Below are 25,823 nucleotides of genomic sequence, written 5' to 3'. Positions count from 1 at the left end.
TATGACACAAAAAACCAAACACACACACCAAAACTCTTCTCAGCCTAAAAGGTAGTTACAATGGTGACACTAAAATTAGCTTTAATAGGCAGGTGCTAAAAAGATACTGTGGTAACATTCAAGTCCTAAGAAAAACAATATTCTGAAGTCCTAGCCAGGGAGGGAGATTTTATATTTTAGAAGAACCATGTTGTCTAAAGTAAAGGTCAATGCTGAATGCTAGTCTATTTATAATCATATACAGATAAACCATGCTTTCTATTACAGTGTTTAAGACATGGGTGTGTACAGCCTCTATTCCATTGTGTTCGGAAAAAAAAAAAAAAAAGAATAGAAAGGCAGTAACAGAGTAAGAATATAAAGAGCTAGAGAAGACAAAGATATTTCTCTCATTTTAAAAAAGAAGTCATTCATAGATGCACACAAGGAGAGAATTACAAGAATACTCACTGTAACACTGTAATAGAAACACTGGAAATAATAGAACAGCTAATACAAATGCTTACACAATAGAATAAAAGAGATGAACTAGATCTATATACCCACTTGGCTGAGTCTCAAAACAATGCTGAATTTAAAAATAAAAGCAAGTGCAGAATAATACGTTAGCATTTGTATAACATTTTTAAGCACACAAAACACAACCATATATATCATTATAACAGATACACCGATAAACATATACAAATTAAATGGAAGTTACCCCAGAAAACTCTTAATAGTGGTTGTCTCTGGTTGAGGTTGCATGAAAAGAAGGGAATGGAGTAAGGATGATGTTTAAAAAGAAATTTATAACTGGTATTTTTTTTCTTTAAAAAATATGGAAGCTAAAACTGTAGTAACAGGTGTTGAATCTGGGAGGTGGGAATATAGTTGTTTTTGTTCTTTGTGCTTTTCAGTAACTTGTAAAAAACAGGTGTAACTTTTTTTCATTCAGAATGACCCATGAACAACTTATATAACATAGGCAACCCCTCTTTGGTTTAGTGGCAAGATTCACATGGACCCATCATCTTTGGAACGGTGTCTATCAACCTGAATAAGGGCTGCATAAGTACCTAGTTACCATGGGAACATTCACCTGTGTATTTTGGTTATTTCTTCAATACTTGTAATACAGTATTAAATATCATGGAGGGAAAAACACTTAAAGCAGTGATTTTCAACCTTTTTCATCTCATGGCACACATAAACTAATTACTAAACTTCTGTAGCACACCAGAAAATGTTATTTTTTTTGTCAATTTGACAAAAATAATAGGTATAATTTTGATTCATTCACACCAGACAGCTATTGTTGAAGGTCAGTGCCCTTGACAAAATAGTCAAGTACTGCATATTTTAAAACTTCTTGCGGCACACAGGTTGAAAATCACTAAGTTAAAGAATAATTTAAAAAAGAATACTTTGTAAGGCACTTTCTGGAAAACAGACTGAAATCTGACTCAGGTTAGTCGTGTATTTCGTATCAGCAAATATTCAAGTTACAAAAGAAAGAGCAGTAACTACAATGTCATTTTAATGACTTACTACAATGTAACTGCTAATATTTCAACAGATGAAATGAGAACTATTTCAGTATCATTCTATGAAGAGCAGAAGATTTAAGTTGATGTTACCTTGACAAGTTCAGGCAGGTAGCTATCTAAACCAGAACCAGAACCTTCCAATTTGCTTGGTTCATCATCTAAAATGGCAAAACAGATTACCCGAGTCACTTGTAGTTGAACATATATTTTTTTAAAAACAGGAGGAGGGCCATTTCTCTTATGTGCCCTCGAACGCAGTGGGTTTCAACTCTGATACCCATTAGAAACACCTTGGAGCTTTAAAAACAACTCTGATGCCCAGGCCCAGTGGTGAGAGGTCAACATGTGGTAGCTGGTACAGCATGGACACTGTCTGATTAGCATGGATACTAGCCGTGAACACCAGCCCAAAGAGCCGCACCCATCAGAAGCACTAAAAGTCACCACCCCAGGCCAGCTAAGTCAGAATCTTTGGTGGGACAAAGGAAATAATATTTTTTAAAAGTTCCTAGGCATTTCTAAGACACAAACAGAGTTGAGAATTACCTGTCTAAAGAAGCAAAAAACAAACAAACATGAATTATCAAGAAAATAGCAAGATTTTTCCTACCAATTTAATAGGAGGTTTCTGCCCATCCTAACTTTGTCTTGGAAATTCCAAACGACATGATTAATGATAACAATAACAACTACAATTAGTATTTTAAGCGCTGACTCTATGTTAGGTACTAGAAATACATTATTTTTTTTAATCTTCCCATTGACCAGCAAATTCTTTTTCCCCTCATTTTATAGGTGCATAAACCAACACTCAGAATATATAAGTAGCTTGCCTAAGGTCTCACAGCTGAAAATGGTATATTTATTGCTGGGATTCAAACTCAGGTCTTCCTTTCTGCTTCGAAAGCTGTGGGTCTTCCAATGACATGATTTCCTTATAAAAATGATGTCAGGGGAGTAAATAGTAATGTGACAAAATCTTTTTATGACAGGCTATCTGTAAAAAGCTCACATCTGGCTGGACCGGCGTGGCTCAGTGGTTGAACATTGACCAATGATCCAGGAGATCGTGGTTTGATTCCCGGTCAGGGCACATGCCCGAGTTGCGGGCTCAATCCCTGGTGGGGGGCGTGCAAGAGGCAGCTGATCAATGACTCTCTCATCATTGATGCTTCTATCTCTCTTTCCCTCCCCTTTCCTCTCTCTGAAATCAATAAAGATATATTTTTAAAAAGCTCACATCTGTCTCACCTCTCATGTGGGTATGCAATTTATATGTCTACTTTCTATACCCTCTGGCAAAAATAAAGGACACCTGCAGAGTGTGCCTGAACCTGGGGAAACCTAGACCCACCTACCTTCATGAGAGTCTCCGTTTCGCTTTTCTTGCATCGCAGCTTCAAAGTTGAGCTGGAGAATCTTGTTTAGAATTGTGATCCATTCTTCCATTTCCACCTCACTGTCTGCTGCCAAAAGATAACTACTTTTGTCCTGCATCTTGAGCTCAAAAGCAAAGCGCCTGACTTTGTTGTTCTGAAATGGAAAAAAAGGGTAACAACATATATTTTAAAAGAATTGGAATGGCCTTAAAAGTTCCTCTTTATTATTTGCTGATGGGTGCTATCACATTGGCATTTCAGAACAAGTCCCCCCCCCATAAAACTCATCATTCTCCACCTTCCCTGCTTTGTTTTCTCCGTAGCTTTGTTTTCCATCAGACACATTCCACAATTTACATGTTAATTTTATTTGCCGTCTGTCTATCCCCTCCAATGGAATGGAAGCTCCTCAGGACAGAGATTTCTTTTGTTCAATGCTACATCCCCATTTCTAGAATACTGCCTGACAAATAACAGGCTCTTGAAAGATATTTGGAATGAAATTTCATTGAAAATTTTCAATTCTCCTAGCTCCTATTTTTTTTAATGACCTAGTGTATGGTATTACATTTTTAAAAGCAAACCATTATTTATCAACATGCTTGACTTCCTTATCTGGAACTTCCTCATCACTGATGAGTCCCAAAAGGTACTAGGACACTGTGTCTACCTTCCCCTTCCCTCATGCCTGTGGTTTTTATGCCTGTGAAAGGGTATCTGACTCAAAGTATAAAAACAGTAGTCCACGTGCATTAAATGGTGAAGAGTGAATGTGCCCAAGACCAGGGTTTCTCGAACTCTGCCCTACTGATGTTTGGGACTGATAATTCTGGTATGGGGGCATCCTGTGCACTGTAGGTGGTTTGGCAGCGTCCCTGGCCTTACCCATTAGATGCCAGTAGCATTCCCCTCCAGTTGTGAAGATCAAAACATGTCTTTAGATATTATCAAACACACCCTGGTGGGTAAAATCACCCCCTGTGATTGCATTAGATAGAGGTTAAGCTCCAAGGGCCATGGCACAAGATTCCTTGCAGATACAGGCCGAGGGACATGATGTCACAAACTCCTGCCAACCTGTGTAGGGCAGAGCAGACCCCTCACCTACTAAAATTCTAGCTGTTTAGCTGTAGTCCCTGTGGGGTTCCTCAATGCAGGTCTCAGGGACAGGGCCACCCTCCCTAAGGCGTCTGTGTAGTTCTCAGAAACATGAAGGAGATTGCCTCTTCGGGCAAAGCCACACAAACTACTGTGTACAGACTGCCCGCTGTGGGCACCCTAATTGCTGCCCTGGACCTCACTTAAACTTCACTTCAAGGCAAGAATCAGAGTCAAAGTCTGGAAGTGAAATGAAGTTTCTTTCCCCCACATTCCTCACATACTCACGGTTATGAAAGTAAAAAGTTAAAAGGTGGTGGGGGGAGAACATTAGGCCTTGATTTTGAATTACTTCCATTTCCTTATCTACAAAATAAATATAATCACTCCAAGCTTCTAAAATCCTTTTACAGCTTAACATTCTAACCTGGATTCCATTCAGGCCTATTTTAAAATTTTACTTTAAGCACTTCTTTGAACTCACAGCATTAATCAACTAACTTAGTAATAATGTCCAATAGCAATATATATTTTTAAAACTCCCAAAACGCTTAAACTACAACTTTTGGAACTTAGCTTATAACAAACGTGGATGAAAAGAAATGCTTTTAAATTTTTGAAGCCTTAGATACAATTTATTAAACGAAAAACACCATCAGCCACATCTGCTGAAGTCAGAACCTTAGATTCTGAAACGCACTCGAGATTGAGTGGTAGCTCAGCTGCTGTACTTGTAAGTCATCTATACACTGTGAAGACGGGCAACAAAACTCTAATAAAACAAAATAATTACTTCCTACTTTCCAAATGCCAGAAAATCAACTAAAAAGCAACTTTAAAAGTCTCTCAACTTAAAAATATCAATCAAACTCCTGCTTGGGAATCCCACACAAGAAGTTAATTTGCCTTCATCGACAATTCTCTCTGGTACCCTTACTATACACCGTGAATAAAAAGTTTGATATAATTTGGTTTCTAGTAGCAGCTTTCAGGTGAGGTTGGGTTACCGGCAGGAGACATCCACATGCCAATTAGCTGTTGACACATCATAATTTCTAGTGAACATTAAGTGATTCTATAACTCCTGTTCCAGGGCTCAAATACACTTTCATGTATTACATCCCCCACCTCCCCACTTTTTTGGCCCTGCAGTGTTTTTGTTTTTAAAATTAGTTAGCATTAAGAACTTCAAGATTTAACTAAAATTTTGTATTTATGCCTTTCTTGAAAAACCTGATGGTCTGACAACCCTGAGCTGGTATTTATTTCCACCCAGCAGCATCAGCCCTCTTTAAATGGGATCACCTGCATCCAGTTTGTCACAGTCCCAAGGATTCCCTATTGCTTTACACCAAGGCCTCTTCTTTCACTTGATTACCTGCTTAGCCCCTGAAAAGATCTGAGTTTGGACCGCCAATTTCTACTGCTGGCCATGATGAAGTAACAGCATATGGACTTGCTCTCCCATCATAACTACTAGAAAACTGGACAGAAGAGATGAAACAACTGCCTTCAGATAGTTGACAACAGGGAGAGCAGGCCTGGGATCCTTGATAGAAGGGAAATAAATGAAGTGAGCCCTACCACCACCTCAGCTTTCTGCCTGGAGTGCGGCGCAGGAAGGGAGACCCAGAGTCCCACGGTCTCCCTGAGTTGAAGAGACTGACTGGGGGTCAGGAAGACCCAGGTGGCTAGAACGTGCACGACAGTTTTCAGAGTGAGAACAGAGCTCTCAGCACAAAGAACAGAAGAGATCCAAACTTAGTAAAAGTTTGGCCTCACATTCATTATATGTATAGTTTCTATTTGTATGTTATGCCTTAACAAAAAGCTTACCAAAAAAATCAAAACAAGACACAATAACCTAAATTTCAGGTCACCAGAGATAAAGAGAAGATCACTAAGAACAGGGAATAAGAATAACACCCGACTCCAAAACAGCACAAGCACCTAGAAGGTGATGAAACGCCTTCAAATTCTAAAGTAAATTTTACCTTGGATTTCTACACCCAGCCAAACTATTAGTCAAGTATAAATGCAAAAATAAAGCTATTTGCAGATATGCTACCCCTCAACAAATTAGCATCTTGCACATGATTTCCCAGGAAGCTGCTGGAGGATGCACTCCTCCAAAACAAGACAGTCCAACGACATAAGACAGGACGGGATCCTCAAAACACGGAATCCAACACGGGGAAGAAGGTGAAGGGAATTTTCAAGGATGGTGGCTGTGCAGAGGCTAAGGAAATAATTACTTTTAATGCCTGAATGACATGGGTTTGAACTGCATGAGTCCACTTACATGTGGATTTTTTCAATAAACATATTGGAAAATTTTTTTGATATTGGGGACAATTGGAAAAAACTTGAACATGGACTGCTCAGCCTAGAAATATGGATAATTAAGAAAAAGTTAGGTATGTCATAAATGAATAAAAATATGTAGATATTAGTCTATTTTATCATTTACTACCATAAAATATTCATGAATTATAAAAAGTTAAAATGTATAAAAGCTTCTGCACACACTAAAGAGACATACATGGCACCATTTGCAGTGGAGAAAAATGTAAACACACATAAGAAGGCAGCGTATGTGTGTAACATACAAAATGTGTGTTAATCGACTGTTTATGTTACAGGAAAGGCTTCTGGTCAACAGCAGGCTGTTGGCAGTTAAGTTTTGGAGGATTCAAAAGTTAAACATGGATTATGGATTCTGGGGGCAGTTGGCATCCCTCAGCCCCATGTTGTTCAAGGGTCAACTGTAGTCCAGATTAGAGCAGAAAGGAGGGTGGCAGGAGCTAAAATTCTGTCACTGGCACATAATATCCACAACTGATGAATGAAGAGCACAGACACTTCTTATCTAGCAATATGAAGACAAATCCCAGAAAAAATAAAGAAAAGAGTTGAAAATGACCACCTTAGGAGAGTGGGGAATAGGTGAGGTGGGGGGTGATTCAGGCAGGAATGTGTCTTTCGTGTTACCTTTCTGCACTGTTTTGACTTTTTAAATCAAAGGAACAATTACGTAGGTGAAAATGCAATTTAATTTTAAGTAAACATGAATACATAAACAAGCACACCTGAGGGTCAAACCAGAGAGTTATGTGTCTAACCTTAACCACGCTGGCCCCACAAAACAACTTTTCTTGTAGAATCCAGCTTTGGACTGATGTCATTAGCCAACATTGAGTCACTTTAAGGGAGAATTCTCTGATAATGGTGACTGTATCTATTGTGAGGAGTTGTCAAGGAGACTGTTCATTAATCACACAGTGTCCTCTGTATGGGGTCCCCCAAGAGAAATGCCTGAATATTTTCATTCTGAGATGCTCGGGCAGCTTCTGACTAATTAGATTGTATCTCTGTATGCTGTGTGACTGAATGGGTCTCCCAGCTAGAAAGTGTAGGGCCCCAAAGCTTGTATTAGGTCTTTATGACACAGACTTTCTCCTCACCTTATTCCACTTATCTCCTCCCAATCCTGACTCCTTGTTTACCTTTCTGCTTTCAGACCCACCTTAAATGTATGGAATCCTGTGTTTTATGTATCCTTGTAAATTGCAGCCTTAGATCTTCCTGAAAAATGGCAGGGGAATGGGTGGATGGCTGGATGGATGGATAGATGGGAAAACTGGCAACTGGCTTTCAAAGACAAATTCTATAAAGGTATGAAAGGAGAGCACCAAACTGGTAAAAGCAGCTCTTTGGGAAAGGGAGCCATTGGGGTCAACAGGGACTTCCACATTATTTGTATTGTCTGATATTTATAATATGTATATATTCATGTATTATATATAATGAAAAATATTTTTTTCTTAATTTATCTTTAATGTTGAAACAGCACTATGATAAAAATATCTAATACTGGCTGAAAGCTTACCATGTGCCAGCACTGTCCTAAGCTCTTACATCTATTAATTAATCCTCTCAGAAGCCATATTTGGTACTATTTAACAAGTGAGAAAACTGAGGCACAGAGAGGTTAAGTAATATCTCCAAGCTTACACAGTGGGTAAATGGTAGAGCAGTTTGGATCTGAAACCTAATCTCTTGACCAATATATTACTCTGCCATTGGTATTATGATGGCAGTGATAAAAGTCATCACTGAAATGCTAAGAACTGTTCTAAATATTTCCAAGTTAGCTCATCCAACCCTCCCATTTACCCTATTCAGGAAACATTATCATTACCTGAATTTTGCAAATGAAGAAACTTCAGGTAATAGCCATCCAAGGTGACCTAAAAATTGGCTGAGCCAGGTTTTAAATACAAGAACTCATGCACAAGAGCACTTGTGGCTACTACAATGAAACTCTGCCTCTATGTTATGCCTATCATCTTCTAAAATGATGAAAAACAAGGCTTTTCTCATTTAAAGTCAACTGTTATATTTCTAGCACAAAATTGCCATTTTTGGAAGTGTTTGCTTAAATCTGCTAACTCACAGATAGTACGTTTACAAATAAGAAAAAGTAATAAAATTCTTTCCATATTTACCTGAACCACACCCATACAGGAATCCAGAAATATAGATCCTTTCGGTTCTTTGGAGATCTTTTCATCTTTATAAAAACTCAAATTGTAGGATCCATCACCAAGTTGAATCAGGTGGAAAAACCGTCTTTTAAATGACTGAGAGAAAAACACACACAGACAGCTATTGTTTCAAAACGAAAAGAGTCACAAGCTCTACCAATAACTCACAATTTGACACATATGTGAAAACCAGTTCAGTTCTCTCCAAACCAAATCTAATTCTGGCCAATGCTCCGGGTAACTGGGTGTTAAGACTCTCCTTCAGTCACTGCATTTCAATTCTTTTTTTTTATTTTAACAGATAACCTGGGTTCAAATCCTGATTTTGCTATTTTTTAATAGGTTTAATCTTTATTGTTGAAAGTATTACAGATGTCTCCCTTTTCCCCCCCCCATTGTCCCCCTTTCCTCCCCCGCTGGCCCCTCGACCTGTATCTCAATTCTAAGGAAGTGGTTCACCTAACATCTGTGGGTCATTTTTCTCACCCACAGAATGTGGGATTTTACGTAACTCCCCAAAAGCAGTGTAGTGAGTTCTGATTTGGGATGCAGCTCAGAGGGGTGGAAACTTTCTCAAATCCCCAGGGTTTCCTGCTCACACAGAACAGAAACTATTCTTTGCCTCGTGACACTGAACAATTTTCCATCCTCAGGACCGAGACAGTCAGCATTTTCCCGGATTTAATTTTTATCTCCCTGTCCATCCTATCCCGCCTCCGTTGTTTCTTTTCTCTTTATTATTAGTCCTGGTCTTTCTGTAGCCCAGTTTCTCTCCTGAGTAGGTTTTTACACTGGTTTTACTTTCCTCTTTGCAGCCTTCTTCCAATGTTACCATTTTCCCTTTGGTCCTCAACTTTCACTTCACTTGACTTTGCTGCAGCAGACCTCCACAAAAGTGCTTAGGGTTAGCCTCTCGGTGGCGTGCTTTGAGGTACCGAGTATCATTTTTGTAGTTAATACAGAGAAAAAAAGGCTGTGTTAGCAACTGCACCTTCATACCAGCCCAGTGATGGTGAGAGGGTGACCGGTAAGTGGGTGGAAGGGTCTGTATGAATGCGGGTCGATCTTACTAAAAAAAAAAGGGAGCATCTTACTAACCAGACAATGTCATTTTTGTCAAGAACAGCACACCCATTCATCTTGAGCATTATTTCTAAGACCTACAGCAGCAAGAATTTAATCAGAGGGCAAAACAGGGTGGTGGGCCTCCTTACCCTCATGGTGACACTTATCGCACTGTTCATGTTGCCTTTGTACAGCCACCCATGCTTGGTGATGCCACCCTTCTGAGAGCCAAGGGAGGCAGCATCCTGGGAGAGAAGAAAAACATAGCAATCAAGCTCCCGTTATTACTTATGCTATTTGCTGCGAGACTGGTTAGTGGGAAAATCATTCATTTGGTGTTGGGTTGCCCCTTGCCCCTTTACTGGAGAAACCATCTGACGCTAACACCTACAAGTCACTTTAGAGTCCGCTTAACAGGGAAAGAGAGGGACAAGTCTAAATGTCTGAAAACCCTAGTCCATTAAAAGGCAAAGCTAGTTCCACTATAAAATTTTTTATTTTTAAGTGTTTAATGAGCCACAGAAAGTACATACCATACTTGACCATTCAAGTTGTAAGGTCTCGCCTGGTTTCAAGAAAAATGTTTTCAAATTACAACTCCCCTATTATTGAAAGACAAAAGCAAATTCCTGGAAAACTTCCCAGAGGCTTAGGTCAGGGAAAGGTGAATAAAGAAAGGGAGGAAGGAAATACGAGGCAATAAAGGAGAGGTAACATGATGGGGCAACAGAAAAGAAGGAAAAGAGGGACAAATGCAACAGAGAAAGAGGAAAGGAGGAGCGTTAGAAAAGTGAAAGGAAACAGCTAGAAAAGTAAAGAAACATGCTTTTTCAAGTTCTCACCCCAAGCTCTGAGATCTGGGTTTAAGGGGGTGGAGCGGCCAGCTACTGCTAAAAATATAGGCGTATATTTGTACACATAATAAACAGACCGATGAAATATATACACACACAAATACACAATCTAGTGAGTCTTCCACCACATCCTCCCACACTCTTTAAGGGCACCCCCTTGTCACTTCTTTCCCCCTTTAAGGCTGTGCCCAACATACACTTCAGCAGATACCCTGGGAAAAGAAGGCCACACAGTGTCAGGTTACCCAGCTCACACCTCCTAAAACCAGTCTCTAATTACAATCCTTAATTTTGTAATCAAGTAGACACTTGCATAAAGACCCATTTTATGCTTTGTTTTAGACCATCTCAATATTAACATTGGTGGTTTTTCTTGTTCTTATTATTAGCAATAATAGAAATAACTTTCTATCCAGTATTTTATAATTTGTTTTACGTGTCTTCCTCTTATTATTAATCAGCACCACGTTTTTAATAGCTTGTTTTTCATGATGAATGACTACCTCCTCTTCCCAGGATTATTTAAAAAGTGGTTTCTAAAATAATTTGCTACCAAGGGCACTGCTCAACTTCATGAGGGGCTGGTGTTCCTGGCTTAGCTGACAATTTAAATAAGAAAAGAAAAACTAAACTCATGATAAGGCGTCCAACAGTGAGCAGAGGAGAATGAGAGATGCAGAGACGGGCAGCACTGACAGTTAGGAGGTTTCCCTTGGTCAGTGGGCAGTCACCTTCATGCCCTGCGTTTTGCACACTTCCCTCACCATAATCATTTCTGCAATAGTAGGGGAAGTGTGGTTGTTAAAATCAAAGCTTCTGGGTACTATACTCCACTCAATGCAATCACTGAAAAACAGTCATTTAAAATTTACTGGCTACCAGCTTATTTTAAGACATCCTGTTGAAAAACAACATAACCTTAAGATGGACGTAATCTTGATATATTTTAACAGTGCAGCCAAATTTTATCCAGGCCTTTGAAAATGATCTCAGAACAAATAAACAGGACCAGGAGAACATGCTACAGATGCTAAGTAGTCAAGTTGAAACAGAAACAGTATTTCAATCAATCAAACAACACATTTTTAAAAATTCTTCCCATTTCAAGAAACATTCCAATTCCTGTTTCGGCTCAACATTGGTGATTTTCTAATCAATCTTCTAAGTCTGTAAAATAAATCAATTTTTAAATCTGTGAGGATCATCCTACCTCGTCTTTGTCAACCTCCTCATCAACTTCATAGACATGAACTGGAAGCTTATCCAACTTGGCCACTTTGCTTTAAAAAGAAGGAAAAAAACTTGTTTTATAATCACCTGACCCACGAAAAGCTGCTGCATTTCCTCTCCCATCAGAGGACTCAGCATTTAACAAGCCCAAAGCCGCCCACTCAGATAGATAAAAACCATCAATGCCACTGCTTTTCACAGTGGAGTTAAGAGAACTCCAAATGCTATGTAGAAAAGACGGCATAGCAGGTTGGGAGTTACATAGGTATTTTAAGATGGGAAAGTTTATTAATAAATAAAGACTTGGTAGGCATTAACGAAACGTGACAATAACAATAGCAGCTAGCATTTATTAAACAATTATGAGTTAGGCACTGTGCTGTGTTTTCTCCTTTATTCCTTTCCGTGGTGTTAAAGCCATTTAATAGATGAGGAAACTAAGGCTTACAGAGAGCAGAGCAAGTACACAACATATGCAGACACCGAAGAGTCTATGTTCTTAATCACTGTTACAATCTTTCCTCTCATTCGCATCACAATCAGAAACTCTTATTAATGCCCCAAAGTGAAATCTATCAGCATTAGAAGTATATCATATAGTAAGTACAATATATCTCACAGTTTATTCTCTTTTAGCCACAGTGCAAATAGCACAAACAAGACTATCAGCAAAGCTAGGTTAATTGGATCAAATGGGAAGAATTAAAAACCCCCCACATGAGTACTGGGTGAATATAGAGCTAAGAAGCATAGCCATCTGGAGAAGATAATGCTGGAAGGGAGTGTTCTTGGCTGAGGTTTAAAAAAAAGGCATTTGAGAAGTTGGCTAACCACTCTTAAGGAGTGGCTGAACCACACAAATAGAAAAACAAATAGCTAGATCCATCAAGAATAGTAAAAACAAATTAAACCCATAGATGCAACAAACACAAAGAAAAATATATTAATAGGATCTCAAGTAAAATTTCCATTGACGAAGGTTACTTTTGAAATACAATCCACCATCTGCTTTCAATTTTCATAATCAACTATATTTAAATTTGCCAACTGAATCATTTAAGGGTGTACCATTTTATAATAGATATCCTCTCAAGGTGAGACCTACCTATCCCTGGTTTACTTTAACCTCCACTAATCAATCTAAATACCTGCTTTTGGTATATTCTAGAGTAAGTTAATACTTTAAAGGAGGTAAAGAAATTTGTCTGGGGAAATGCTTGTTCTTTGATATGCTTTTAACCTAAAATTTATCCAGTAAAAAAATGGGAAAAAAATTCATAAAACATAAAATTGTTATTTTTTTTTAAAATATTCTTTTTAAGATAAAACACATTGTAGCATATTTCAAAACCCTTACATTTTCTTTGTTTTCTATTTCTCACTGAAAAAAATTTTCCTGTTTTATCAGTGGTAGCCTGAAAAGAATCACTTGACATAATTAAACCATCCATGTATTTATTACCACCTGCCAATCTCAGAGTACTGGGATTGAGTCCTATTATCAAATGGCCTATAAACAATAGCTACCCCTTATACACACAAATCATCTAGAAATATTTTCTCCAATTAATCTGATGGCTAGAAGTTACATATCTCCCTAAACATTTTAAGTACAAAGAAGTTTCTCTATGTGTATAACCCCACCTTGCGTGGTCTGTCCATTTACTCACTTTGGAAGCTGTTGAAACTCTCCTGAGTAATCTTCATATTTATAGTTCACAAGATGCCAGTCAGAGTTATAGGTTTTGATGCACTATTGAGGGTAGATTAAAAAAATAGAAGATACATGAGAAAAATAAAATAAAAACATGTGATGACTTTTTGAGAACATTTGGGAAGATTTATGAATATACACCCATATCAAAAAAATTCTTTCCCCTCAATGTTCTCATGCCTGAAATTCCACCATCAGAGGTTCCATGAAGCTTAAGAAGCACTAAAATATCCCACCTTGGGAGAAGGGCCACTTTAAGTTACAATTATTCATGATCTGAGAGCAAATTTTACAGGAGACAAGCTTTACCCACTGGTGCTACATTTACATGACAATGTACAGTTTCTGACTTAAAAACACTTGGTTCTTAAGAAGTAGTGGCCTCCACTAGAACATGAAAGTGAACAGGAAGTGTGAACCATAAGACACTTTCATGGTATTTACTAACACGTATTACAACTGGCTCTGTTAGTCAAAATTATATAAATTTGCCCTCAGTTGTTCCTTTTAGTTATAAGGGACAGAGTGAGGTTATTAGGAGGAAGGATCCCATTTCACAGTGGCACCGTGACATCTTTAGGTGTACCTGCCTGTGTGTATAGGATGCACAAAGTATGGAGCATTTCATTGCCAAGGATTCTATCGATGACACTAACCTACAGAGACTGTATTAAACTACCTCCTCCATGACAGACACAAGGGGCCAGCATGGTGTCTCTCATTCATTCACCCAGGAGGATCACTGAGTAGCATACAGAGTCTTAAGATAAGGCAGCATCTGCCAGATCTTCAAATACAAATAAGTCCAAGTCAATAGGTGAAGTGTTTGATTTAGTTACTATCAGCTTAGTCTATATAATTTTTCTGTGTAATCAGCTCTTGACTACACGTATGTAGACTTCAGTATGGCAAAAAGTAAATAAGTGAAAACATAGGTAGATAAATGTAGTGCTGTCTTACCTACTTCACTTGACTCTGGCTGTAACTAACAACATGAACAAAGTCTCTACTCTGCTTAATTCTCTTCATTGTTTAATTGTGAACCTTTTTATCTATTTCTTAGCCTGTGCCCGAAGGCCTTCTGAGGCAAAATCTCCTCCACCCCGAAATCATGAAAATAACTACAGCAACAATAGTGAGTGCTTCTCTCGTGCCAGGCTCTATGCTAAGCACTTTACTGGCAAGGTTCTGAAGGGCAGGTAGTGTAAGTTTTCCTGTCATCAGTCAGAGGGGTGGAATAAACAGCAGAGAAAGGTTAAGAACGGAGTCAAATGTGGGAGCTAAACAACTTTTCGATTTCTGTGCTATGTAGTTAAAAATGTTTTTAAATACAAATTTATTCTTGTAAATGCTTTCAAAAATTTTTCAGAGCACTTTCACATTTCGAATATCAGACAGCCACACTCAAAATTACATTCCAAAACCAGCGTGATTTCAGAATTATCCTTAGGTTTGGATTTTCCCACTACTGTCCGTAGGTCCATTATCACAGCTAAGTCAGGTCTGACAGCGTCTGATACAGTCTTGTGGATGTGCCCAATCAGAGACAGCGGCAGCCCTCAGGGCCACGACGCTTTCTCATCAACATGACCACTAAAGTTGTGCCACCAAAGTCTCTTGCAGGTCATTACAACCATTCTGAAGTATAAAATGTACCTGCCCAATTAAAACATAAATAAGTACGATATACATGATCGTATGCATTTATGAACAAAATACCTGAGTGCCCATAATTTTAATACCTTCGGCAAAACTAGTTAAGAAACATAATTATAATGTTTAAATATTTTCAATTACAAGGAACTGCAAAAAACAGGTTAAGTAGCCAGAGGTTCATTCATTTAATAAGCCACTGCTGATTGCCCACACAGCAGGCATCTACTAAATTCCAAGGGAGAAACACGGAGTAAGGCAAGCAACACCCATCCCTCTGGGGATATAGAAAGTCTAGGAGACAATGGGTTCAATCAGAAATCAGTATCCAGAGAACTATATCTCTAAAAACACAGGGACTGACTGGGTTCATGACTGACCTTTCAAACTTGTGAAATTCAATAATATTTTGAAGTTATACTGAAAGTTTTTTGAAGTCGTTTTTTAAATAGCCATTAGGTCATTCTCCTCTGGACGAAAGGATGGGGAGGAAGTGCTGTTCCACTCCACCCTAGTGGAAGGGTCCCAAGAGGATTTAGTTATGTTGGCTCCAGCAGCATAGGATGAAGCCGCTATTGCTCAACCTGCAGGGACTAAAGAACTTAATGGAGAGTTGTCTTTCAAAAACCGTATTTTTTAAGCAATTGGGAAAATTGAAATAGTAATTAATAATTTTGCTGCATGCTTTAAAACAGGTGTTAACAAACTTTTCCTGAAAATGGCCAAACAGTAAACATTTTCAGCTTTGAAGGACATGTTGTCTCTGCTGCAACCACTCAACTCTGAAATGCAATGTAAAAGCAGTCATGGGCAATAAACAGCTGAACAATTGGGTGTGGCTGTGCTGCAACAAAACTTTATTTATAAAAACCGTCTACAGGCCAGATTTTGCCTGTAGGTCACAATCTGCTTACATCCTGTTTTAAAATACACATTTAAGATTATATAAGCATACCTGGCTGAATTTGTCTAGAATTAACTTTACTAATATAGTAGAAAGGAGGTAAGATAAGAAGTTACCTTTTCAGAAGGATGAGAAAACACATTTTTAAAAATGTAAATACATATTGAATTTTTCAAAAATCTCAATGGAAACTAAATCTTGTTATTTTAATTGGTCTTCACTTATAAAAGCATAACTTCCTTATTAGTGGGCAAACTTATAGATGGACATATTTGTCATCTAGAAAATGGGGATAGAAATCCCTTATTTTTAAATGAAGGTAGACTTCAAGAAACCAAATTAAAACATCTAATTAGTGTATCCTACCTAAAAGCACCTGGAGGAAGAAACAAACAACCCAAGGTGAAGGAAGACCGCAAGCAATCTAAATGCAATAACTTTTCTTTCCTCCTCATGACGATCACTATTTGTATGTTCAAACAAAAGTAACAGTAATCATATGTTGATCAGGGATCATCAGGCTCAGCTCATTTTCACCTGCCACTTCATAAATATTGAACTGGTCTTGAAAGTAAGTTCCAAGTATAAACATGTAAATAGTGTCAATCAGTATATAAATGTGTGCACTGAGTCTCCATTAAAAAAATATCAGTGATGAAGCCTCAGACATTACACCTAATGAGTTCATTGAAAAGTTGCCCTTTATTGTAGAAGTTCTGCAAAATTCATGTTTTGTCATCAAAAATGATCCCCTGTTGAAATTTCTAAGTTTCAAATTCTGAAAACCTCATGTTATTCTCTGATTTTAACTTCCATTATAAAAAAAAAAAAAATAATTACCTCTCTGACATTTCTTGAAAACATCATTAAAATTTAAAGAAAAGGGGGGGGGGAGGCATTAGAAAATAATGATTTTAAAATAATATATAAATTACTGTAGAAGGACCATATTACCTCTGTCACAAATAAGCTCTGCGCCTCCTCTTGTGCGTTTGCAGGAACTGTGGAACACCAGTATCGACCCTGTCGTCTCAGAATGGCAGTCTGTGAAGGAAAGCACCAGCAAGGACTTGGTTAGGAGAAGAAGGAAGGGGCCAGCCAGGCCTGGCATGGACAGTCACTTCAGTATTGACCACCTTCCTCCTTAGGTCACACACAGCAGATCCCACCTGATACCCTAAAGTTCAAAAGTCATGCAGGGCAATGGCCCCTGCTTCTTTCCAGATCAGGGGCCCAGTGACCCCTCCAGGGAGCCCTTCTACTCCCTTTAGGCAAGGTAGAGGCCCATTCAGAGAGTCCCTAACCCCCAAGGTACTTGACCTAGTCTCATTACACTGTTTTTTACTTGCCCTGTCTTTTTTTATTGTGATAAAATAGATATTACACAAAATTTATAGTTTTAACCATCTTTAAGTGCACAGTCCAGTGTCATTGTACACTTACACTGCTGTGCAAACATCACTACCATCCATCTCTTAAGTGCCCTTTATGTCTGTGTTCACTGCCACATCTCCAGTGCCTAAGAACAAGGTAACCAGACAGGTAGAAGGTCCTTAATCAATATTTGCTGACAATCTATGAATTGTGAATTCTGCCTCCCCTCCTATGAACCTTAGAACTATTCTTGTTTCATGAGGCGTAAATGTTTACTTTAAATAATAACATGCCTCATGACTTCTACCCCACCTACCCCAATTAACATTGTTTAGAAGAAATAGTAATGTCAGTATGAGGAAACTGAGCCTCAGGTTTCAGAAAGGAATGTTCTAGATTTCTTCTCCCATGGTCTCTAATCCTTGGAACTATTAACAGACCATAAAACAGCATACATGAAAACATTTTGCTAACACAATCTACCCTGTTGGCTCTTCGTGGCTAATGACTAAACTGGGATCTCCCAGCATCTGTCCCAGCTGTTTCTCTTCTTCCTTTGGTAACAAGCAGCTTTGGGTCAAATTTGTGATCCCTTCCCCACCTCACCTCAGGGCATATAATGTATTTTGTGTAACTTAATGTTTTTTCCTGCCCACATTCTCTCTGTGTTGTGTCTGCCTCACCTATATTCACTCTTTTCTTGCACTGTGTCCATCTTTGAAATTAATCTTACCTCCTGTTTTTAGAATAAGGCTCCCTTATTCTACAGGAAGGAAAGTAAGGAACTCCATTCTCTACCAAAGTCCTTCACAGGTAAATTATTCATTCATTCAGCCTCCAAGAGGGCTTTTAAGACCCTAGGTTTCCTGGTTTCTTTGCAAATACCTCAAACAAAGGGTGACTCTCATTACACACCCATTCCCATGAAATGCCATAGAGATATGTGACAGTAAGCTTTAAAGAGGCACAATATATTTAAAAAGCTTCAAAGGAACACATAAATTATAAGACACTCAAAACTGTTAAGAATCATGTATAGTCTGGCCAGTGTGACTCAGTGGTTGAGAGTCGATCCATGAACCAGGAGGTCAATTCCCGGTCAAGGCACATGCCTGGGTTCCGGGCTTGATCCCCAGTAGGGGCGTGCAGGAGGCAGTTGATCAATGACTCTCATCATTGATGTTTCTATGTGAAATCAATAAAAACATATTTAAAGAAGAGAATCAGGTATAATATTAGCAAGGGGAATTGCTTAAGAAATTGTGTATGCTTTTTAATATCCCCATTTATTGTGTCCTTATCTTGATCATTTGGGTTTATCGAGATTTTTTGAAACTAATGATTATACTTCTACAATGTTCAGGAAATGGCTCAGGTTAAGAAATAGGACTAAGGGTAATAGTCCACTTCCCATCACAAGGCTAAGACGAGAGAACAGTATTACAAAATTTTCCCAGTGAATTACCAACTCAAGAAACTTTAATTATGTGACACTTTTCTAAGCACCCCTTTAAGGTGAGAAAAATAATAGGAAATGAGTATTTCTGATTCTCATGGATCAAAGTGCTATTATGCTCTCACTTTAAAAGGAAAGCAAAAATCATTAGAGACTTGACTTTTAACAAATAAGAGAGCACTAAACATAATTAAACCAGTCATCCACCAATACCAGAATACTAGGTTTGACTCCATTACTGAGCATCCTAACTCTGATTTTGATAAAGCTTAGTTTTCTGACTACACAGATCCCCTTTATTCCCCCAGAGATTTCATTCAAATAAACTTAGTACACTTCTTTAAAACCAGTCACTTAAATTAGACATGATTCTTTAGTATATATATCTAGCTTAAGTGTTAGTTTTATGTACAGTTCTTTTTGTACGTATCTGTTTTAGATCCTCATTTTTAGGTGCCTCCTATCCTTTCCTATAAGTGCATACTGTCCATCACACCAAAAGGAGGAGCCTATTTCCCCTCCCCTTGAATCTGGGCTGCCTTCCTCCAATAAAATGAGGTAGAAGTGACACTGTACCCATTCCAAACCTGGTCTTTAGGAGAACTGGCAGCTTCTGATTCTTCCTTTTTGGAGGACAACCAGCACATTAAAAGATCTACCACCTTGAGGCCACTATGCTGTGAAGAAGTCCAAGCTAGTCATATGGAGAGGCCATATATAGAAAGATGCCCCACCAGCCTCCCATTGGTTCTAGCCATCCTGGCTGAGGTACCTCAATGTGAGTGAAGAAGTCATCTTGGACATCCCAGCCCATGTAGACACTAAATAAAGCAGAACTACCTGACTTAGCCTCAACCAGATTTCAGAATTGTGAGAAACAATAAATTGTTGTCTTACTAGGCTTTGGGGAGATTTGTTATTCACAGCAATAGGTAACTGTAACAAGACTGTAAGAGACTAGGAACCATCTCCTAATTAAAATACTGGAAATATTGCCATTTTCATGAAAATGTCTTACAAATGCTAATCACAGTACAACACCAGGACAGAAGTATTGAGGTTACATACTAAGCTGCAATCTGGTTTCCACACTCACCATCTATTCAGTCAGTATCTTAAGAGCACTCAAGTAAGAGAAAAATGACTGTTAGACCTTGATAAGGGACGTTAGTGGCTTCTCTTCCCAAAGAACAGTCTACTGATCACTTAAGGGCTTAGTATAAATATCACTCCATCCCTCTACCCATCCTTCCTCCCTCCCTAACCTCTACTGGGTTCCTACTTTCTACCAACAGACACTGAACTAGCATTGGAGACACAACATTAAGTAAAATATAGTTCTTACAGAGTTTATAGGCTGATGACAGAGGAAGACAAGGAAATAAATTATTAGAATATAATAAATACTACAGAAGGATATGAGAGAAAAGAACACGGACACACGGGCTGATAAGAGAGGAAAGAGTAGGGGAGTCAAAATCTGACAGGGAAGAGAAGACATCAAGAAGGTGTGTCCTGAGGCAAAGATGCTTAAGCTGAATTGTATAGAATGAGTACAAGTGTATTCAGTACAAGTACTAAATACACTTGAAACCTGGAGAGAAGCTTACCCTCAGAAAGTTAAATGAGCGATATCAAGACACAGTAAATGAGATTAGCTCTTTGGGTGCACGCACGCACACACATACACATAGAAGAAACAAACACATTAAATCCTAGAACTGAAAATGCATTCTATGTCAAAGTAAAAACTTCCGAGAACTCTAATTAAATCTGAATTAAACAACACTAAAACCCCACCAACCCACAGGCTAGTCAGTGGTTTTAATTCGTCTGGGGAAAGAATGGGCCAAAGAAAAAAAGGGGGGGACTTGCATGACCAGAGCACTTTTCTCAGTATCCTTAAAAGGAAAGGCTGGGATCCATCAGTCTGGGATCCACTGGGGGACTAACCAGACTTGGCACCAATGAGAAGTCATGGTTTAACATCATCATTTGCCAAGGTCTTCCACTCATTGCCTTTGCTCTGAATGCAGTCTCAACAATCCACTTGTTTATAATGTGATTCCCCACTTAGATTTTGCTAGTTAGAGAGAATGCACAGCCAATGAATGTCTCCTGATCTTATTAATTCTAGTTCTGAATGCACATTATCAAATGGTATTCTGGTTTATTCTATTGTGGGCTTGGCTACTATAAGTCAGTTCTCCTGAGGCCAAATAACTCTGGTTATATTTACCAAACCCTGTCTTTGGACTTGCAAAGTAAAAAACTGACCCTAGACCATGACAATCTTTTTTTTTTTTTTTTTTTAATACCTTTATTGATTTCAGAGAAAGGAAGGGAGAAGGAGAGAGAGACAGGAACATCAATGATGAGAGAGTCGTCATTGATGGGCTGCCTCCTGCATACACCCCGACTGGGGATCGAGCCCGCAACCCGGCATGTGCCCTGACCAGGAATTGAACCGCAGTCTCTTGGATCACAGGTCGTTGCTCAACCGCTGAGCCACGCCCGGCTGGGTCATGATGACCTTTTAAACCATGTCCCATGAGACCCTGTCTGATAGCTTGTCATACTCTGAATCCATTATCCAAAATTCTCCTGCAGGCACATCCTTCTTTGCCCTATCAGATGCTGATTCCTTTGGGGGCAGAAGTTGCATCTTTCTATTTGTACCTCTGTGCCAAGTACTTAATAAATGAATAAGTAAAATAAACAATGGAGAAAGAAATAGGAAACTACCACTAATCATCCATTACTTGCATTTTTTTTTCTATTATTACAAAAGTTCTCTGGTCCATTATGAAAATTGACAAGGGAAGGCTATAGCAAAAGTGATGCTCTATTTTAATTTCTCCATAGATTTTATGTATTAAAAGTCACATTTGGGTAATAGTCAACTCTCGGGTAATAGTCGACTGTATGCCAAATCAATTCACATTAAATTTCTGTAGTTCTATTTATCTGGCTTATAACAGAGTTCAATTCACTACCAGGAAATTTATACTCAATGAACATCAAAGCCCTTCTAAAAAATTAGCTTAATTTTCTTTTTCATGGTTATGGCATTCTTTTTCTACTTTTCTATCAGTTAAAAAATAGATTCCTGCTAAAAGATGGGTCTGTGTCCACTTCATATGTAATCAGTATCAAAGTTGGACATTCAAAGAATATTGATCCCATTTTTATATTTGGAAATTAACTATTTCCATTCTACTAAGAAAGCTTAGTATCTTCTAACTAAGTAACTTTCTACATTTGCAAGGGAGAGGGAAAAACATTTCACATTATGAAGTGTGATAAGGCCTGAAAATTAAATCTAAGCATAGCTAGCATCTCAGACAATCATTGGGATATAAATCTTAGGTCATAAAACAATTTAAAATTAAAAGCCATCTATCTTCTAGCTACTACAATAATCTAAAAGCATAGTCTATTTCTGGTCAGTACTATTACTTAGGTTAAACACTGGTAGTCTTTGACACATAGAATCCTTAATTACCTTGGACAAGTATGGGCAGGAGTCTTATGAGGAGTTCCACAAAATAATAGGAGTGGTTGAAAAGGAAAACTGAACTGCTAAAGAAGAGAAAGGAAGAGGTGAAGTCCCCCCCAAGAGGGCTGATATAATGATGCACGAACACCTGAGAGCCCCAGGTAAGCCTGTATGTGACTTTTTTCCCAGTGGAATGAGATGAAGAAGTAAAGAGCTGTCCCCTCAGACCACAATATGAAGAGTAAAATTTACAACAATCTGCAAATCTAGTTTGGAATAACAAATTTCCAATAGATCCTTTTTTTATTTTAAAAACTTTTATGTTCTCTTGGTTCAAAGGACTGCCTCCAAAAACTGAGATCATTTCATTGGCTATGAGCCACATCTGGATGCTTAGCCTAGAGAGGCAGAGCCGTGGGCCATTTTCTAAAGGGAACATACAGAGAGGGGTGTCAGGTCTCTGCACCTGGGGCCAACCCTGGGGCTTTCTGGCGTTTCCTTCCCCTCTTCTTCATCACTCATTTCCCCTCCCTGATGGTCTGCTTTGACCCTGTTTCTTCAGCTTCACCTTGGAATCCCTCTCTACTGTCAAAATGCCTGACCCCAACCTGGTCAGGGCTCTGTCTTCCTCCCATCAGTGCCGGCCAACACACCACCTTGACCCCCCTGAGGCAGGGATATGGAGAAGCTCGTGTTTCAAACCACAAGCAATGTGAAGCGCATAATTTAATTAAACTTCCTATGGAAGAATTTGAGATGTGATATTGGAAAGGGGTTTGAATTGAGAGCCAGGAAACCTGAGTTCTCATCTGAGCTCTGCCTCTAATTAGCTGTGTGATCTTGGGGGAAAGCTTTAACTTTCCACATCCATAAAATAAAGAGGTTTTTAGGATTTCCAGGTTTCCTTTGCAGTTTAAAAATTCCACAGTTCTGTGAACATGGAATTCTAAGTCTGTCTCAAATGGCTTATGTGAGTGCTATGAACTGCTCAGTGAGACACTAAAACATAAAAGACGTCCAGGAAAAAAATTAATACTGTATCTGCTTTGATTTTGTTTATTTTGTTTAATGAAAGGAATTGTCGGATTAAAAGGAGGGAAGACTCACTATGTCGACTTAAATAAATAGAGGCGTGAGTGTTAATAACAAAGACATGCTTTTGTGTAATCATTTCTTTATTTTTCTAACCCTGCCAACCCATACGGCACTGGATTTTTTTATTAATCATTTTACAATGAGCATGAAACTATAACAAAACAGCCCTCTTAATTCCTGGTGGGAAGTATGCATATCCACTGGGTGTTTAAAATATCTTATTTTATAGGGTTTTAATTAAGAGACTGAAACAATGGCTCAGCCTTCTTCTGGGACCACACGAACAATGAGCTAAAGACAATATTCCAGAGAAGTGGGTGGGCTGCAACCTGAGCCAGCTGTGTGGATCCACCACAAACTGTCTCCCCGTTTCTCCTGTTCAAAGGAGCACAGGGCTGGGAGTGTCCTGCCTTAGACAGAAAAACAAACATCACAGGCAGCCCAGAAGGGAGTGCAGGCTTTCAACAGGAAGAGATGGCTGCTAGGGTGTCCTAAACAGAACACTGAGTTAGATGAAGGAAGAGGGTTCTCTTCTAACTGGCCAGTAGCCGCATGGCTGCAGAACAGACAGACTGAAGGGAAATTTCCTAGGTACCTGCTGTGTTACCTCTAAGATACAGATGGCCTGAAGTCAGAGAAGAGGGCCTGAGAGCCATTCTGCTGACCTGCTGGACAGAGAAACCCACCAGATCTCAGAGCCTGGTCAACTCTGAGCTACTCTTAGGCTAAAACACAGACTATCTTCGTTTAGCAGTCAACCCATCCTGTTTGTAATTCCATGTAAAACATCTGTACTAATGTTTATTTTTGTGTTTAATTTATTTAATAGCACTATCCCTTCAAACCTCTGAGAGCTTGATGCATCTGTCAGAGAAAGAGTCCTTTAATCTGTCAGAAGAAGGGCAACCTTGCAGTGGGGGTAGGGAGGGCCCAGAGCTCAGTGAAATGAGAGGAGAGGATCCAGGCGGTCTAGATGAGACTGACAGCTCTTCGGGCGGGCTTCCCTCACGCCTGGCCCATCTCCCTCACTAAACATTAAGCTCTGACTTGCATTTTTACTGTGCTCAACTGGGCCAAGTGGGTAGTGTCCACTTCAATGTTCTAAAGTTATCTCAGATTGTCAACTACTCCCTGTTAGATAGATGGCTCCCAGTGCCTCCTTCCTTTCGTCTCTAGGTCTGAGCCAAACCACAGGTGCCTCCCATGTCTATGGACTTAGGTCCCTTTCATGTCTGCTGGATACACCCCCAGCTGCCTTTGCCTGTACATTAAATGCTTTGTATCCAGGGCTGTATGAAACATGACTGCAACTTACGGAGCACAGCAGTAATGAAGCCTTTCCAAATATCTGGCAGATGTGTTTCTTTCAGGGCAGATGACTTGCTTTCGAGAGGATGTAGTCCCAAACCAGGCTAGAAATTGCAATCCACACAGGGCGTTCCCCACATCTCATTGCCAGATCATGTCTTGGTCGCTGACCAACATGTTCTATTAAGATCAGGCACTTCCATTTTCAGGGATACAGTTCCCTGAGAATTTTCAATGTTTAATTCACTAATAATTAAGAAAATGGACAAAGCATGAGAAAAGAGTCTGGAGAAGGAATTCTATTTAGGTTTCTGGAGGGATCTAATGAAAACAACTCCCAAAGAACAAATTAAAATAATACAAAGGCTGAGCCTTGATTATGTGCAAGGCTATTTCTTTTTAACAGCTCCTCTTCTCTAGCTCCTGGATGGTCCCGAAGCTTCCATCTTTAACTGCCTTTCTCTGTTCACTCAACAGTGTCACCCTGTGAGGTCAATGACTTTCCTTGCTGTACATCCCCATGACAATGCACAGAATGAGGGTGCTCTTGTATGAACCTCAGTGCAGCACCCTCCCTGACTGGTATGCCCACCTTCCTTCCATCATCCCTCTTCTCCATTCTCTGCACAGCTATCAGTCATCTTTCTAAAATTCTGACCTGATAGCATCATGCCTCAGATTAAATTCTTTCAATGACTCCTCACTGACACCAGAACAAAGTCAAAACTCCTCAGCAAGACCTAAGGCCTTCCTGCCTGGCTGGTATGGCTCAGTGGTTGAGCATCGACCTATGAACTAGGAGGTCACAGTTAGACTCCGGTCAGGGCACATGCCTGGGTTTGGGGATGGATCCCCAGTAGGGAAAATGTAGGAGGCAGCCGATCAATGACTCTCTCATCATTGATGTTTCTATCTCTCTCTCCTTCTCCCTGCCTCTCTCTGAAATCAATAAAAACATATATTTTTTAAAAATGACCTTAGACCTTCCAAGATCAGCCATACTGACATTTCCTGACTCTTCTCCCACCCTTCTCTAATGCTCCAGCAAGGGGGGTACTTCTGACTCCCTAATGCACGGACCCCTCTGCCTGGTTGCAGAGCTGCTCATACCAACCTCA

General features: G+C 39.2%; 1 protein-coding gene across 7 annotated transcripts in view; it reads right to left on the bottom strand.

Annotated features, from left to right (window-relative positions):
• The window catches only part of DOCK9 (dedicator of cytokinesis 9), a 255,149-nt gene that overhangs the window by 98,539 nt on the left and 130,787 nt on the right, over window positions 1-25,823 (bottom strand). For all 7 annotated transcript variants that reach the window (XM_016203826.2, XM_016203830.2, XM_016203831.2 and 4 more), the window contains exons 3-9: window positions 16,928-17,017; window positions 13,373-13,455; window positions 11,683-11,752; window positions 9,768-9,863; window positions 8,515-8,649; window positions 2,888-3,062; window positions 1,620-1,687 (exon numbers count right to left, since the gene is read on the bottom strand). In XM_016203826.2, the coding sequence (XP_016059312.2) occupies window positions 1,620-1,687; window positions 2,888-3,062; window positions 8,515-8,649; window positions 9,768-9,863; window positions 11,683-11,752; window positions 13,373-13,455; window positions 16,928-17,017 (717 nt within the window). The remainder of the gene's footprint in view (window positions 1-1,619; window positions 1,688-2,887; window positions 3,063-8,514; window positions 8,650-9,767; window positions 9,864-11,682; window positions 11,753-13,372; window positions 13,456-16,927; window positions 17,018-25,823) is intronic.

This window comes from Miniopterus natalensis, chromosome 2 (assembly GCF_054644295.1).
Source record: "Miniopterus natalensis isolate mMinNat1 chromosome 2, mMinNat1.hap1, whole genome shotgun sequence".
In the NCBI taxonomy this organism is placed as follows: domain Eukaryota; kingdom Metazoa; phylum Chordata; class Mammalia; order Chiroptera; family Miniopteridae; genus Miniopterus; species Miniopterus natalensis.
This window is presented reverse-complemented; position numbering and strand designations above follow the sequence as displayed.